Below are 18,511 nucleotides of genomic sequence, written 5' to 3'. Positions count from 1 at the left end.
GGCTTTATGCAGTTGCTGGGGTGTTGCTAGAGTATGTAGTTGATAGGGTGTTCTGGGTGAACACACACAGACATTCCTACTTCTGTTAATAACAGAAACTCAAAAATTGTTCTGTTGCTCTTGCACTAAAATGTGATTTATACCATTGAAATAGCCTGTGTAATATTAATAAAACTGCTCATATCCTTTAGTGATACAAGTTCAGACTCATTTAGAAGTTTTTCATATAGTTTATTTACTTGGTGCCGAGATGGATATTGAAATTTTGTTATTTATTAATTTTCAACAGTAGATAGATACTTTCTGGTAATGCAATGTTTGTGAACACAATTGTGTATGTAAGGCTATAAATCTCCAAAAACTATGCATGGGCGCTTGCTTTGGTATTGCCACCCCTCATAGACCTCATGCCACCCCTTTGCCACCCTATAAATAATATTCTAGATTCGCCCCTTTGGATAAATCGCAATATAAGATATAAAAAAAAATAAAAATCTTGCCTAGGGCGCCAAAGAGGCTAGGGCCGGCACTGCTATAACTATACATATTGGTGTGTAGATGTATTCAGGCCAGGGCACTTATCAAACATGTGAAGTCTGAGGCAGACTGGACATTGTATGCATGAGTTACAACAACTTCCTGTTTCATGATGATAATAGCATGCTTTAGCTCTCAGCTAAGTGTTGCAAGCATGTTTATCATGATTTATCATGATTTATCATTTGAGTTCCACAGTAAGAAGCAAGTAATACAGGTGTGAATGATATAAAGGTAAAGTAATAAATTACTGTTTTAATATGTTATGATTGCATCATTTTATTTATTTTATTTTTTTTTTTGAACACCTCAATAAGCCTATATTTTAGTAAAAAGTGCTTTCCAACCATTTTCATGTTGGTTTCTCTAAAACTTTTGCTTTAAACGCACATTATTCCTGACAGCTTAAATAATTTGTACCATATAAAAGTATTAAAAGTGGCAGTATTACTTTGAAGTGTACTCTAATTTGAGACACAGTGAGTTATTTTATTTTTAGTGTTACAGTTGCCTTGAACCAACCATTATGGGGTGAATGTAAGACTTTTTGTACTAAATTTGATAATGACTTTTTCTCTATTATGGTACAGAATGTCTACAGTACTTTTTTTTTTCTCTCTCTCTCTATTCAAAATAATTAAAAAGAGTGAGAACTAAAATCAGGATGATGGAAAGAAAGATGGAAAGAATGAAAAAGAAAAGGGCAAGGCAGCAATAGAAAAAAAGAGAGGCAAAGAGCGGTGCAGCAGTTTAAGTGTTTTCATAAATGCACTCGGAATGCAACAAGGTGTGTAAAATCTGAGCAGTGTCCTTTGGGTTTCTTTGTACAGGAAGTACAAAACACCATGTTCTCAGGGCAATTGCACGGATTCTCCCCAGCTCCAAACTTAACTCAAAGAAATCTCACCCAGGACTTCACATGCTAGAACTGCTGTGTGCAACTGTATTGTGGGCAACATAGCACACTTGTCCTTTTCTTTTTCCCTACTGAAATGCTTCTCAACTATTTTTACCACTCTAATTAAAAGTGAGAGGAAAGAGTGTGAATGCTTTCTGAATGCAATGGAAAAACTGAAAACATGAGAGAAAATGAAAACATCAATCATTAAGGTGTAGGTTTCTTTCACACCACCACTTTATTAATATTTAAATATATAAAAAACATGTTTGTATATTTCTGAAAACTATGAATTATGCAGCTATGTTAAATCCCAAAACCTCTTCCTAAACACTGCCAAGACCAATAAAGTATAGAACTATTTATTAAGACTGTACACACTCAGTTTACATTTTTAATTTACAAAACTAAAACCTGGTTGGAGAATGTTTGGTCTGGACCAATGTTGGATGTAATGCATTATTAAGTAGTTAATTACTGTAATTTAATTACTACTCCCTTGGAAAGGTAAAGTAAGGGATCACACTTATTTTTCTGTAATTTAATTACAGTTGCTTCTGATGTAATTGCATTACATACTGTATAGACTATAGAACAATTCTATATGAAAGAATAGTGCATTTAACATCAAAATGTAACATCTAATGAAAGAAAATGCATGTTTTTAATGTAACATTCTCCCTTTAAATACTTTGGTCAGTCCAAGAATAATTAATGCAATTTTATATTGTTTATTTTAAAGAATTAAAAAGAGCAATTTCATGTCTGTTCTTGTATTGTTCAACTGGTCAAAGTTGATATGGGATTTAGAAAGTAATAAGTGATGCAATACGTTTTAGAAAGAGTAAATAATACATTAATCTAATTACACTGTTGAAGATGTTGAAGTAGCTAGCATTTTATCTTTTTTTTTTTTTAAGAAAAGAAAATAATAAATGCAATATGTTTGGATATTCAAATTACATCATAAAATGAATGGACATAACTTTCATTAAACAGCCCATCTGTATTTGATTCATAAATAAATAATCCACAGAAAGTACTTCTCCATAATTTAGGCAAATGATAAATGGAAACTCCACCATGGCAATATTATTTTCCTTTTTATTATTATTATTATTATTATTATTGGACTAAACGTGTTCACTTTGATAGCTCTAATATGTATGCATGTGCTTGTATGTACATACCCGGTCCTGTATCAGTCTATGGGAATGTGCTCCTGATGCCAACATGGCAGCGAACATAGTGAGCAAGTGTTGCTGGACACGGCTGATGCCTGACACCAGGCAACTGAGGATGCTGGGTAATCCCACCTTGTCAATCACACTTTGGAAGGCCCCTGCAGATTGGCGTGTTATTTTACATAGAGCCTGGAAGGGCAGATAAAGGTAAGAAGACAGGTGGGTGGAGTTGAGTTGAATACAGTTTCTCTAATGCTGCTGCTTTTTGTTACATACTGTAGCGTATGCACACGTATCAGGATAATCAATAAACTTTGGAATGTCCAGAACGCTTTTAGCATGCTGGACTGGGTTGTAAAACCCCCCCAGAGACTGACCAGATCCACATTCCAACACCCCACACACACAGGGACACACAAAAACACACACACAGACAGACACAGAAACACACAATCATACATTTTCAACTGTATTTGTAAACTACCACTATGCTGAAATATATATTTCATATATTTTTAGGGCCTATGCATGTTTCCTAGTGTTTAAATGAGTGTATTTGTGCTAGTGTGCATTTTAACGATATAATTTTGTCTGTAAACCATAACTTCTCTCCTATGCCTTTCTGACCTATCGAGTTTGGTCTCGCCGTAAAGCTCCGGACACGAGCTATTTACTGAGATATGTCACACCGCTGACAAATGCATTTTTCTATGTGTTTAATGATACTGTGAAGAACACACTCCATTTGGAGATCTGAATTGATAGTCATAACTCATGCAGATTAAGTCGTGAGGCCAAGCAAAGGAAAAGCTTTCCCGCCAACTTTGCACCCATGTTATTGGCTACCCCACCTCAAGGAGGTGTGTCGGCTTATCTGTCATAAAAGCAAAGACGCACAATTCCAGACTCGCTCTCTCCGTGTTCTCTCCCCGGTGACCTCCCGATCGTCTCGTGCACGTCTCCCCGGACGCCTCAGGTGACCGCGCTTCCCAACCACGCGCGCAGCTCGGGAGGACCACTTCCTTTCTCTCTCTCTCTCTCTTCGGTTAAGTTACTTAAGTTTAAACCTCTTTTGAAAACCCCGCCGGAGAAACCCTCTCGGAAAGGACCAAGCCAAGCGCGTTGAAACTGCTACTCACGGACTTGAACCAATAAGCAAGTATTATCATTTACCTTAAATTTGTCTAAACTGATTTCTGTGCTGGCTCTCTCAAAAGGGTTTAACTGTGTAATTTGCCATTCTTTGATCATCTTTCTTTCCCTGTCTTTTCTTCATTTTCATTCTCGTGTATATATATGTATTTTCTTGTATATATATTTAGATGTATAACCTCTGTATTCGTAGCTGCATATATTAAAACACTTAATTCATGCTCGATTGTTCTGTTGTTCTTCCAACTGAAGACCAAGTCACTTTAACGCTTTATGCTTTAGTTATTTTCATGGCCAGAGAATAACTCCGTTTATAATATTCTGTGAGGGACTTAGTTTGCTGGACAAACGAACAGTTTCTCTAAATAATTATTAAACCAGAACTAATCATATATGTAATTGATTATAATTCGTTGTAATTGATTCACAATATATGTTTAATTCCCCATTGGGTCGATATATGAATCATAATTTATTCATAACCTTATGAATTATTATATTCATATTTCATCCATAAATTGATTAATAACCGCTACACATTCGTTACATATATTATTTGGTGGAGAATGCGGGCATGAATAAACAAAGATTATGAGCTTAAACCACTGTCAATTTAAAAGTGTGCATTTGATAATTCCAGTCAGAATATGTCAGACGATGCGCATTTTGGTCACTAATTGCTGGCTTGTTAGATGCTGATAAAGTGATGGCTTGAATTGACATCTCTACTGTAACTGAAAGAGTCTACTCTTGACACATTTTAGCATATGTTCAAATGGTATCAGTGTAAAGTTAATCTGATTTTAGCGAAGAAATCCTAATCTCAGTATTAGAGCGTAAGCCTGTGTTGACGAAGGAATCTCAGCTCAGCGGCATGTAAACTGTACCAGAATTGATTATTCTGCTTTGGTTGGAGAAATACCAATTGCAGTATTGCTTAACCTGTTTCTGATGAATGAATCTCAGTACAGTGTTATATAAATGTAGATTTGGGTAATGCTCCCCTGTTATAGTTAAGATTGATGTCATTCATCTAAACTTTGCCTGCACCTACAAGCATAGCTATCTTTTGACCAAAACTGTGTTTCACTCGCTGAAAGGAATATCAGTATTCATGCACAAGACGGACTTAACTATATATGCTTAAACAAGCTTTGACTTACAGCAAACTGTGTAATTACCCTTTAAACAAGTACAAGACGTTGTTTAAAGTAGAGAGAAGAGTTTACATGAGTAAAATTTGCAAATGCCAAAACATATTTGCATTTTACTGAATGTAATATCAAGTTTTTGAAAATCTGAAAGTATAAGCGTCACATTTTAACTCTATACGTAACTTGTTTGAAATGAGCAGACAGTCTCAATAAACTGTTTGAATTGCCCAAATGTGCATTGGTTCCCATGACAACGACTTGTCACAGGAAGTGCTAACTCATCACCCTGTGATGCCATATTGTAAACAAACCAGGCTAGGTGGCTAAGCTAACCTCACCTAGCAGCCCTGCACCTCAGGCTAAGCTAACTAATAGCTTCTACAGTTAGTGGTTAGCATCATTTACGTGAAGCCTTTAACTATAGCTTGTGTGTATGCAGTGTGAACTGATCTAAACCAATTTCCCTTAACCACATTCCTGGTTTTCTGATTTCTTTCTTTCCTTACCTTTAATTCTTCTCAGCTAATTTCACCTGCACTTAGGTGCATTTCTCCCTGAACACTGTTCAGCTAAATCTGCAGTTACTAGGGTGATTAAATCTAAATTTAATTACATGTAAACTGTTTAACTAAAGAAGAATTCTAGGATTTATTGAGATATTTCAATAACACGTTGACTAAACTTCTGGGAGGGACACACACATGGTGTGGTCCTGAACACGCTGCAGCTGTGACCAACTATAGAGTGATTTCAAATGCTAATCTAATTGTTAATCACTAGTGCTATTGACTATTCCCAATACCAGGTCATTCTGCTGTTTTAATCACTTCTTTAAATATTTTATTGATTTTAATTATGATAGCAGTCAGCTATTTGTTTTTACTAGTATTTCTTTCATCTATGTGATTTATTTACATTTTCCTGTTTAGTCTTGTGTGGTTTAATTTCCCAATATAACCACAAGCAACTAGACATACTCTCCTTCTTGATTTTGTTTATTTACAACAGTTGCTTCAATTTTATGAGCCAGTTACAAAGGAATCCGAATGATTGCTATGGCATAATTTTGAGCACCACTAATAAGCACAATCTAATAGGAAAGCTCTCCTCTTCCTCTCTCTTTCTCTTTTCCATTTGTTCGGAGGTCAAGCCTGTTGTGAGCCATCAGTAAGAAATACTAAGAAATAATCTGACCACAAGAACCATCTTAAGTCATTTATTAAAGCTAGCTGTATTTTATACACCTGGCTGCTCACTGTGCCTTTAGCCCTAAATTCTGTTTGATCTTGCAGTAGTCTCTTGCCCTTACTCTCACCACAAGCGTGCCTAAATGTTGCAGATGCTCAGCCTAACTGCCCAGATGGCAGACCAAAAGGACTGGCTATGTGTCGTGAGGAACACCCTCCTAACCAGTGCTGCTGAGCAATTACGGCACCAGAGCCAAAAGCAACTGCACAAAGATGGAAGAGAAGTAAAGGCAGATGACTCAAACCAGAGGTGTGATCACAATGATCTGACTGAAGTCAACTTTTTCTTGGCCCACATCCTCGCTGTTTTGAAACAGGAGGTGGACAACCTCAAACTCCAGATCACAGAGACTCACAAGGAGCTGATGCATGCTAAAAGCCACATAGACCAGCTAGAGATGGAGGCTCGGGACAGACACAAGGACCTGACAGAATAGAGACACCGAAGAAAAGAGAACTGAGACTCTCTTACCTGCAGCAAACAGAACCACTGCAGGAGAAACGTCTCACTTCACCGCATGGAGTCAGCAGAAGAACCTCCCCAGCCAAGCACAGAGGTACAGAGGGGGAGGCCAAAGCCTTCTGCTTGACACCTTATCAGCCAATTTCCTGAAATCCTCTGCAGCTGCAGAAGGAGAAGGATTAATTCAGACAGACCCAGGTACCAGACCTACCACAGGGAGAAGCCAGGGATGGGAGCATCCTCTCCCTGCAGACACAGCAGGATCTCCAACAGCAGGCAGCCCAAGGACGACTGGACACGCCTGCATCGGACCTGCAGGAGCTTCTAACGCTAGTAAGATAGCTCCTTGAACAGTTCTTACCTGAGGAGTACTCAGCAGTACAAGCTTCTGACCACTCACACAACACCAGCTCAGAGACCTGAGCTTGTCTACTGTCTACATCAACCGCAATGGAACGACCACCACTCCAGGAGACACATACAACCAGAGCCCATCACAGCCTTCCAGCCTTGTGTGCCAGTGGTGTGTCTGATCTTTCTACACCTTCAACGTCGCTCGCTGGTGTCCATAGAAAGAACAACAACGACCGAAAGGGGGATGTAACGTCTGGACCAATCAGCCACACAATTATTCATTGTATTTAATGAATTACCCATAAACTCACTCTCCCTATCAAAGTTCTCTGAACTCATCCCCCTAAAACTGTAACCAGCATCCCAATGTTGCTAGCACACAGGCCAACCTAGGTGTCCTGTTACAGTTATATGGTACTTTTATGACCCAGAAGAATTCTGGAGAGACTAGTGACTCATTCTTCCTGAGAAGGACAAATAAACTCTCTTAATCCTATGTATTCTCTATATAACCACTTGGGAAATGTATAAACATGTATCCAAGTTTCCCATCTCATGACTTTCCTTTTATAGGCTTTATTCTATGTATTAATTCTCTCTTTGAACTATTTTGGTATTAATGTTCCATAGTTGCAAATGTATAGTTAACTGAGATCACATTGGCAGCATGCTTGGTATCTACGGACTCCAACTTTCATTTCCTATTTGGTAATTTATGTCACATGTTACTAACTCTGTGACACATTAGTATTATAAGAATCTAGAAGGTTATTCTTTCATTCATCCAATCCAGTGTCTTATGCTAATATCTTGCTACAGAACAAAGACTCGTAAAACTTCCCTCTGAAAGGGGAACTCCTTATTGGCTCAGACACCTCAAGAGGGTGTGACATCTTCACCCCTTATATTCACTGATCACAAGGAACCCCCTCTCTTCCTGCTCTTCCTCCTCTTCTTCTCTTTTACTGATGAATGCTGACGTCAAGATGATGCTTTAAGAAGCTAGAAGCTTCTAAGGAACCCCAAGCTTGTGCCAGGCCTCGGCCTAGACCTTCCATTCACCAAAGATCCTCTGAATCCAGCCGGTTCTCTTTCGTCAAGAAAATATCAGCAAAGATTCAACGGGAGCCTCCACAAATTGCATCAGGACAGTTTTAATTCAACTTGGAGAGACATGCAAGTATCAAACTTAGTCTCATTATCGGATACATTGAGTATCCTTACCCCCTTTAAAGAAGGGCCTGTTAAAACTAAACTGATGGTTTGCTCAAGGCTGTTGATCTGCTGAATGTCCAACAATGCTGTAACTTCTTGCTTCCTGTACTCCGCTTTCTCTCTCTCTCTTGGTAAACTGTATGCATGTATGTGTGTGAATGTTAGAGTAGTTTAAGTGTTTAGTCTAGTTAATAAAGTCTTGTTCATGTCACACGTAAGGTTGTCCGTGTTTTGCGCTCATGTACGGGAGTCCCTATTCATGTCGGTCCTGACTACAGGCTTTTAGTAGAATAAGATTGTTATTTCCCATAACCTGGAAATGAACATTTCTTAGTTAATAAACAATTAACACTGTGTGTTCATTGAACAACAGGTTAATTGTTTGTAATATTAATTTTATTACATTAAGTTAATTTTATTGACTGATTAAAATATTAATAATTAATTATAACTAGTTATGATTAATTATTCATATTTATTTTGAGCTAATTTGCTACAATACTATTTATTTATTCAGAGGAATGTAATGTAAATGTCTTATTAAAAGGTTGAGAACCTTACGGTACACTAACTGCCAAGATGGCAGAAAGCACACTCTGTTTTCTTTATTTTACAAAGCACAATGTTTTGTTTTCATTGTACGTAGAAACAAATAAAAGTAGACCCTTTAGTTTAAAATGATGTATTGTTTTTATCAGTATGACCATAAATGACAGAGTATTTTTAAGTTGATTTAGTTGCTATATGAAAATAATCCAACAAAACGCACTGGAGCATTTGTTGACCCCAGAGGGTTAAAATGTCCTCCTTGTAAAAAAAACAAAAAAACAAAGCATTTATTTAATCAAACTCCAAAAACAGCTCGTTTTGATCGTTCAGATCAGGTGATAAAATGTAAATACATGCTTCCAGAAGAAGACATCAATGAATAATTATAGATCATTGCAGCACAGGCCCCGCCTACTGGCATTTAGTCTCTTAACGGCTAACATTTGCCTACACTGGATATGAGAAAATATAACCCATTTTAAATCACTGACTAAACAACAATGAAATGTTGAATGAATTCAAAATCTGATTTTGAACCTGGAGGGGGGGTTCCTTACAGTGGGTCAGAGCTGAAATTTAGTGCAGTTTGTATATAGCACCTTAAACCCAAATATTTTCAATCTCATGTTATTGCTGAAAAATTCAGATGCTTTGAGAAACTTTTGTAACCAACTCTCTGAATGTAAAATAAATTAAAATCTGAAAATAAATTAAACAGTATAAACTGTTGAACAGTACGCATTTGAACTCCCTGTTAAAGTGATGAGAATTATGTTTTTTGATACTCACAGATATAGCGCTGACCCTGAGTGCATCCACTGTGGAGTGTGTGAATAGATACCAGAGTGCAGGTCCCACCTCTGCAGTGATGAATCCCTGGGCATATTGAGACTCTCGGCTGCACACATTCTCTATGGTTTTAGCAGCCATGTGGTTCACCACCAACTCCTCCTGAGAAACACAAATCCCCCATAATTCATTAATATCCAGCTATAAAATCAATATACACAGGGTTAGCTGTAGTCTTCCAACATTCAATGTGTTACTAAGCACCTGATAAGCCCCAAATGACACAAAAATGTAAGATTTGTTTTATATTACACTTACTATAAATAAATAAATAATTTAAATTAATGCATGTATTGCACATAATACACAAACTTTCATTGGAGACTGGGATTCGCTGATAATCCGCTGTTACTGGTGAATGAGGCTGAACGGACTATCTTTCGCCTCGGCCTTCATCCTCCCATCCCACCGTCAATTGGTGATGGGGCCGAACCTACTATCTCCCATCCCGGCCTTCATCCTCCCATCCTGCCGACATCTGGTGCCATTGTCGGCAGTACATGCCCATCAATGAGTGTAAGTTGCCTTGTGTGCTTATGTTATAATTATAGTTGGTAGTCCGCAGTAACTCTACTAAAGGGTGGGTGTGGTGACAGTGCTGACAGCAGACATGTCCCCAATGTTTGAGAGCAGAGAATGTTGTTTTGTTTTTGTTTTTTTCAAATTTTTGATAACTTATTTTATTTACTTGCCGTTTTTTTTTTTTTTTATATAGGATTTTAATTTGGCTGAGTGGTTATTATTTTTCTGTGGAGTGAAAAACTCAGAACACATTTAATATTGCTTTGCATTGGCTTTAACAGCAGTTACACACAAAAAAAAAAAAAAAAAAAGGTGTGGGATTTACTTTGAACAACTTTCACTTGGAAATTGCTAGTAAATTTCACAAAAATTTACAAAGAAACGGCAAGTAACATTGAATTGAATGCAACATTTTGAAGTAGAATGACTGAAATAGTATTTCCTTGTAAAAACATACTTCAATTATCTTCGTTTTATTTACCTTGTGTTACCAGATCAAAAAATTTATGTCAGCATGACCTCTTCATTTTCAACCATTCCCCTATATCCACCTCCACTATATTATGCAACACCCACTTTTCACAGTCTAATCAATTCCCATCGGCTAAAATTAAGAACTATTAGATTACACAAGTAAAATGGTACTTTATGCTGACTTTAAAAGCAATCGTGCTCTGAAAAAAAAAAAAAAAAAAGAGAGAGAATCTAAAGGACGGTTGTAGCATTAACTATTACACTCAAAGACATGCGTTCATAAATCCATTTGTAAGTGGGACACACAGACCTTTATGAATTTCACGCAATTACATCATGACCTAATAGTCCCTCAACACCCTCCAAACTTGAGTGAAATAATTTCCTTAAATTTCACACCACAGCGAATCTTGCTCACAGATAACGAAGGGCAATATGTAGAGATTTAGCTGGCTGTGTTTTTATGTATTTGGACCCCTGTCCTTGAGCGTGTCTCTCTGCAACCGTATCTGGTGGAAATTAAACATTTAACAGCATTCAACAAACGCCAGGCACGCAGAGTCGAGTGAGGAAAATAGCAAATGGAGAGGTTGGGCATATCTTAGAGGCGCAGTTACACTGTGCACTGCTGCTATGCAATATGGATGCCTTCACTGTAATGTAGTTCCTAGACCCCGTCTCAAAGCTAAAAGAAAGTTCAGCTTAGTCCATGGAAGAGGTGCATTAATACACATACTGTATCTTGGAGGCAAAAAAAGTAGAAAGAAGTCTGAAGTAGAATATTCTGACGCAACACAAATAACATAGCAGCTCCTCCAGAGTCCCTGGCCCTATCGTATCTCTTTGTGCTGGAGTCTGGTGGTCTGGCTTCGTGGAGGCTTTAGGTAATGAACTAGAGCTGGCACTCGCTAGAGTAGGGGAAATGACTGACAGCTGCTACAGGGCGCAAGAGGTGGAGGGGGCGCAGAGTACTTTCTTTTTTTTCTTGTAGCACAAGCCTTGTCAAAAAGGCATAGAAAATGAAACTAAAATCCACCAGCCTGAGGTTTCTCAATAAGAATTTAAATTCCACAGGACAAATACGCTCCGTTGTAGGCGAGTTTGTGCTTTTTCGAATATACACAGCCAGTCTATTTCCACTGAGGTCTGAGTAAGATGCTTTAGGGATCATCTGGCTGCAGTCGAGGGGATGGAGTTTTGTAGGCTAGCCTGACTAGACGGACTAGAAATTACCCGAAACTAAACGTACCAGAGCACATTTCTCATCTTTTACACGCACTCACACACATACGCGATTTTGTTGTGACCAGGGAAAGTATACACAGCTCTATCCAGTGCAACGCCATAACCTGACAGGCCGAGGCTCCAGACTAAAACAAAATGTCTAGGGGTTAAGCATAGTGTGAAAAAACCCTAATGATTCCCGAGTTACTGTCAATCTAAACCCCACTTTTAGCCCCGGATAGAGGAACTTTTCACACTTGTAATTTAGAAATGGGGCTAGCATTGCTTTTATCCTGGGGTTATGAAACCCTGCTCTGGAGAAAAGTTAGCACTGCTTTGGGGTATAAATCATATAAATAATAATAAAGAGCCTTTAATACCTACATAGCCTAATCAGCGTTCAAGCGTACGCATAAAGCCATAGCACACCGGCAGAAGTATTGCTAGGAGCAAGAAGATTGCTTTAACATTTTAATAATTAAATGATAAACTAGTGTTTTCTGCATTTCCGGCTGCAGTGATGGAGTCGGCGATGCTAAGCTCGTCATCTCCGCAGTCGTGGACGCACCAGCATACACTTCTCATACACTACTCAAGTTCACAGAGAGACGTCAGAAATCGCACCATGTTTGCTTTTATTATTTTACAAAAGCACAACATTTTGCTGTTATTGTGAGTGCACACAAATAAAAGTAGAGTCTTCACAGATTCCAAAGATGTATTACTCTTATCTGTATGACCAAAAATGACAGAGTATTTTAAGTGCAAGTGATCGCATTGGCGCCTCCATGTTAACTGACACGCAGTAAGCATGCTACTATTCAGCTTTCACACTCTGCACAAACACTTGAATAGCCCACATTTTTCCAGGTTAACGTTAAAGCGAGCGGCCATTTAAAGTTGCTATTACTTACATGTTTCAGATGATAAGCCATATTTGAAGTTGATAGATGACAGATGAATGTTGGATGTCCTGCACAATTTACTGTAATTACCACACAGACAAGCTGTTAACAATCTTTCCATCACATACTGCGTCTTCGGCACTGGATTTATTTATTTTTTTCCTGCGACTAATACAATTTTGGTCGACTAAGCCTTTTCTCATCGACTAATGGTTAGTCGACTATTAGCTCTTATATTTTGTTGGCCCCCCTTTTGCTGCCAAAACAGCCCTGACCCATCAAGGCACAGACTCCACTAGACCCCTGAAGGTGTGCTGTGGTATCTGACACCAAGATGTTAGCAGCAGATCCTTTAAGTCCTGTAAGTTGTGAAGTGGGGCCACCATGGACTTGTTTGTTCAGCACATCCCACAAATGCTTGATTGAATTGAGATCTGGGGGATTTGGAGGCCAAGTCAACACCTCAAACTTGTTGTTGTGCTCCTCAAACCATTCCTGAACCATTTTTTGCTTTGTGGCAGGGCACATTATTCTGCTGAAAGAGGCCACAGCCACCAGGCAATACCATTTCCATGAAAGGGTGTACATGGTCTGCAACAATGTTTTGGTAGGTGGTACGTGTCAAAGTATCATCCACATGTATGGCAGGACCCAAGGTTTCCCAGCAGAACATTGCCCAAACATCACACTGCCTCCGCCGGCTTGCCTTCTTCCCATAGTGCATCCTGGTGCCATGTGTCCCCCAGGTAAGTTGCGCTCACGCACCCAGCTATCCACATGATGTAAAAGAAAACATTATTCATCAGACCCAGCTACCTTCTTCCATTGCTCTGTGGTCCAGTTCTGATGCTCACATGCCCACTGTTGCCGCTTTCAGCGGATGACGGGTCAGCACGGGCACCTTGACTGGTCTGTGGCTATACAGCCCCATACGCAACAAACTGTAATGCACTGTGTATTCTGACAACCTTCTATCAGAACCAGCATTAACTTCTTGAGCAATTTGAGCTACAGTAGCTCGTCTGTTGGATCAGGCCAGCCATCGTTCCTCACGTGCATCAATGAGCCTTGGCTGCCCTGTTGTTGGTTTACCACTGTTGCTTCCTTGGACCACTTTTGATAGATACTGACCACTGCAGACCGTGAACACCCCACAAGAGCTGCAGTTTTGGAGATGCTCTGACCCAGACACCTAGCCAAACTCGCTCAAATCTTTACTCTTGCCCATTTTTCCTACTTCTAACATGTCAACTTTGAGGACAAAATGTTCACTTGCTGCCTAATATATAGGGCTGTGACGATAACCGCATTACCGCATAACCGCGGTAATAAGATGTCGACCGCGGTGTTTAGGTCATCACCGTCATCACCGCACTCTTTTTTTTTTTCTTTTTATTATTTGCTAGTGAAAGTTACAGGAATGCATATGGTGTGTTATATGAAGTATAAACAATTTGTCATTGTTTGCCAATTTACTGTCTTCCGTCCCAGCAGCGTCTGCAGTATTTCCTCTGTGATTTTTTTTTTTTTTTTTGCAAGGTGGTGGGGGGTGTCTGCTGAACGAAGAGAAAGACCAGAACGAATTTGTCAAACTTTTTAAACTGAACAAAATTGTGAAATGCATATATCAAGTGCATGCTCACAGATGAAAATAACAGAACAAAACAGCGTTGGATGAAGTAGACTAGCGCCCTGCACGGGCCTCAAATATAGGCCCTATCCAGTCTTTTTTTTCTACTTATATACTACTGTTTCAGCTATTAAAATAATTCAGTTTTGTATGTAATGTAAAAATGGTTATATTTCGTTTCTTTTCTTTATAAGATTAATTTACAAAAATGTTTGGAGCATTTTTTTGTTAGTTAAATGTAAGTTGTTTTTTTTTTTTTTTTTAAGTAGGCTAATGGCCAAGCGGCCAGAGGCAGACAATGAGTTGATCATAGCCTATGTTTTAATAAATTTAACCTTCTCAAATCATAAGGACTTGTCTAAAATATAATCTATAGATATAAAAAAGTTCAAGCATATCATAATGTTAGTTTAAATGATTAACCTAAATAAATGTGCGATCTTAGACACATATCCAAACGTTTGTATGGAGTGAAGCTGAAACGAGCTCTGCAGCACATGGAGGCGTTAGCGAGATCTCTTGCATTTTTTTTAACAGTGGAAATATCTTAAAATAGGCATTCATTTTTGCTCATAAAGGTAAGAGTAATACGGCATTACAAACTGTAAAGGTCTACTTTTGTTCGTGTACACTCACAATATCAACAAAAAGTTGTGCTTTTCTGCCGTCTCTGGCTTGAACAGGGGCGCTTCACACAGGCATGACGAATATATTTAGAAAGCTTTAAATCACTACTTTAAAACGAAATAATTCAAATCGAAAATAGAAACTCTTTCATTATGTAATCCGTGCATTTCTCTCTAAAGGCACATTCAATGAGGAGATGGCCAGTCATTTTTTTTTTTTCATAACCATAATTGATGGATGTCTAAAATATAAAAATAAGGAAAGGCCTAATACAGGCCCGATTAAAATTTGCGTTTTATTTTATAATTCGATACAATTAAAAAAATAAAACAAATTATAATGGTATATATGTAAAACTTTTGTCCTATAATCGTATAGCTGCTTATATATTCTGAATAGGCCTACCTTAAAATTCAAAGGATTTGCTGCAACCCAATTTTGTCTGATATATGAATATATTTACTAGCCTATTTTTTAATAGTTGATATTGCAGACCAAAATACCGGCAGGAATAAATGTTTAGGCTGATTTACTCATTAAAACCAAAGGAGCGCCAAAAGAACGGATAACAGCCTACAAATTTCTTATCAAATGGAGATGTTTCTTTCTTTTAGGTACAGTTATTCGCCAAGTTTAAATTAATTTTTGAGACGTTTCAGAAAGATTCTCGCAGAGAGACAGCTGAAAGCGCACCCTGTTTTTTATTTATTCTATTTTACAAAAGTAGCCTACAAGGTGTTGTTGTTATTGTGAGCGTAAATATAAAATAAAAATTTAAAAAAGTAGTCAATTTGTAGTCTTGCACTAATCTGTAGGCTATCGCCCAAAATGACGGAAGGCCTATTTTAAGTTCTTTCAGCTGTCATGAGGAAAAAATCCATCAGAACGCGCCGGTGCATTCGTCCGCCAGAAGGATAAAAATGTAGCCAATTTAGTTTCATATTTATATTTAAATATTGGGCTATAGCCTAATATTATTATTTTTTAAAATGTCACCTATGTTGATTATGAAAAGTGAATAGCACAACGGATGCGCAATGTGGGGAGACATGCAGCGGGTCAGACATAACTTTGACCACTTCATTAAGTTTTGTTTTATAGTAAGTCTTTCTTTAAAGTGAATTTAGTTTTGTAGAAATTGTATCTTAATTTCAATCAATGTTTTATCAACCAATTGCCTATATTTAATAAATAGGAAGAAAACCAAGAACGTCGGTTGTGGAATGGATTGAGTTCGTAACAAATGAATCCATGTTTCTGCGGCCTTTGAATAAGGCTGAAGCAATAGACGTCTTTCTGTTTTTATTAAATTTCTTTATTACTTTATTACATGTCTTTATTACTTAATTAATTGATAAGATATTTTTGGTCTAACAATATATTTTAGCTGGTCTAAACTTCTAAGTTAACTTCAAGACAGAAAAATAAAGCAGCAGGACTTGCCGATTCACTTAAGCGGCCCAGTAGTTTAAGAATGATGTTCCTGATGTTCCCTTATGTTGCACTTTGAAAAACACCAAATAAGAAAAAAAAGCATCTTTTATGTTCCACTTTAAAATGTTGTTGTAAATGTAGCCTTGTTAAGTAAAATAATAGTAATGGTAATTTGCTGTTAAATGATGAAAAACTGTTCCATATTTCCTATTAAACTCAAAAGACATCGAAAAAACAAAGTTGAAATAAATGTAATTTTATTTTATTACTGTTAATATAATTTGCCATTTAAATAATAAAGAAGACCGACTGCTTTATTTCCATGTTCATTTACAAGCTGCATGCGTTCTTAAGTTATTATATTTCCACGGAGGTCGGGAGAGGGGGGTTGTGATTAAGAAAGGGGGTTGCGGTAAGAAAAATCCCATACCGTCACAGCCCTACTAATATATCCCACCCACTAACAGGTGCCGTGATGAAGAGATAATCAGTGTTATTCACTTCACCTGTCAGTGGTCACAATGTTATGCCTAATCAGTATAAGAATTGATCTATAAAGGATTTATAAATATTTTATATTTCTACAGCTGTACAACAGAGTCTCTGTTCTGTCTTTTGATATATTATATGTTCAGATATTCACACAACAATATATTCTGGGGGCCATGAAAGTTTTTGTGAAAATGATCAAAAATGCGGGTACAGGTTGCAACTTTTTTGAAAAACACTGGTAGGGAAGTTGGTAGGGAAGTTAATAACAGCATTTTTAAAAATTGTGGTTTGATGGATGGACATTTTACATAAAGTATGACTATGATGATTTTAGTTATACAAATAAGGAGGTTTTCTATGAGTTTGCATTTAGCATAAATTAGTTACAAACTGATGCTGTTGCTATAACGTAAACCATATATCGGAGTAGCAATTCCTGGTTTATTTCTAATTGAACTTAAGCAGTGTGTAGCAACGCCCTAGCAACCACCCTGCAACCTCCTAGCAATCATCTAGAACACCCTAACAACCAAACAGCAACTACTTAGCAGTGAACGCTCCTCAAGAAGCATATACAGTGCATACACGTTGTATAAGCCAGTACTAAATTGGTACTACCAACATTACAGAAAACTGGAATGGTTATTTCTTTATTTCTTTATTTAACTTTTTACCAGTACTTCTGACATCTCTAGTGAACAGACATACGACTTGTGACTGGAAACAAGGACACACCACGGCGTAAGCCAGATACCCTGCCCAAATCGTGCCGCACATCTATGCCATGTGTTCTGCCTGACTAACCTGATTTGATGCACACAGGACTTATTCCGATATATGTTTATATATAAACTTGCAGCTGCCTCCCAAACCCACACAATGTCAGACTTACAGGGGCTACGAGGTGAGGACAGCTTCTCACCAGAGATCTGTCCTCCAATCTCTGCCTCATTCTCTCTCACACACCTCTGCTGAGCTTCCCAGCTCGATTCTTGCCTCAGGCCATGCTCAAGCCAAACTTTACTGAATTTATGTATTTCTCCCAAATTCTCTCTCGCAACATCAGCAGTCAGTAACTCGATACGGTAACAGGAGGTCAAACCTAAACTAGTCTACGTTCGTGAAAAAGTCGATGCTTACCGAAACAGTAACTGGAGTGTTAAAAAGTTTAACATCTTTGAATTCAGTGAAATTACATAATTCCTTTAAAACAGATTTACTGTCCTAAATACAGTTGAGTTTAGATTCTCCCAATGTATCATTAACACAACTACATTCTTTTTCATTTTCTGAAGAAAATGAGAGTGGTGGTTACACATGCAAAACCCACTTACGCAACACTAGAATGTTTGTATATGGTAGCTGAGTTGCTATGTGTTTGTTGTGATATGAGGAGGTTGTATATGTTTGCTTACAGGCCAAATTCATTTCAGGGGTTTTCTAATTGGTTTCTTTCATTAAAGAGAATTGAGACTCATAACTGCACATCTGAAGGGTCATTGGTAATGTCACAATAAATGACAACAAAATATATTGAATTTTAGTCCATTGCATTTTTTTTTTCATGTAAGATATAAAAAACAAACAATGTATATATATAT

General features: G+C 37.7%; 1 protein-coding gene across 2 annotated transcripts in view; it reads right to left on the bottom strand.

The window, feature by feature from the left end:
* Window positions 1–18,511, bottom strand: part of ulk4 (unc-51 like kinase 4) — a 276,239-nt gene that overhangs the window by 193,738 nt on the left and 63,990 nt on the right. For both annotated transcript variants that reach the window (XM_067401179.1, XM_067401171.1), the window contains exons 20-21: window positions 9,543–9,704; window positions 2,626–2,808 (exon numbers count right to left, since the gene is read on the bottom strand). In XM_067401179.1, coding sequence (XP_067257280.1) covers window positions 2,626–2,808; window positions 9,543–9,704 — 345 coding nt within the window. The remainder of the gene's footprint in view (window positions 1–2,625; window positions 2,809–9,542; window positions 9,705–18,511) is intronic.

Source organism: Chanodichthys erythropterus, chromosome 2 (genome assembly GCF_024489055.1).
Source record: "Chanodichthys erythropterus isolate Z2021 chromosome 2, ASM2448905v1, whole genome shotgun sequence".
In the NCBI taxonomy this organism is placed as follows: Eukaryota; Metazoa; Chordata; class Actinopteri; order Cypriniformes; family Xenocyprididae; genus Chanodichthys; species Chanodichthys erythropterus.
This window is presented reverse-complemented; position numbering and strand designations above follow the sequence as displayed.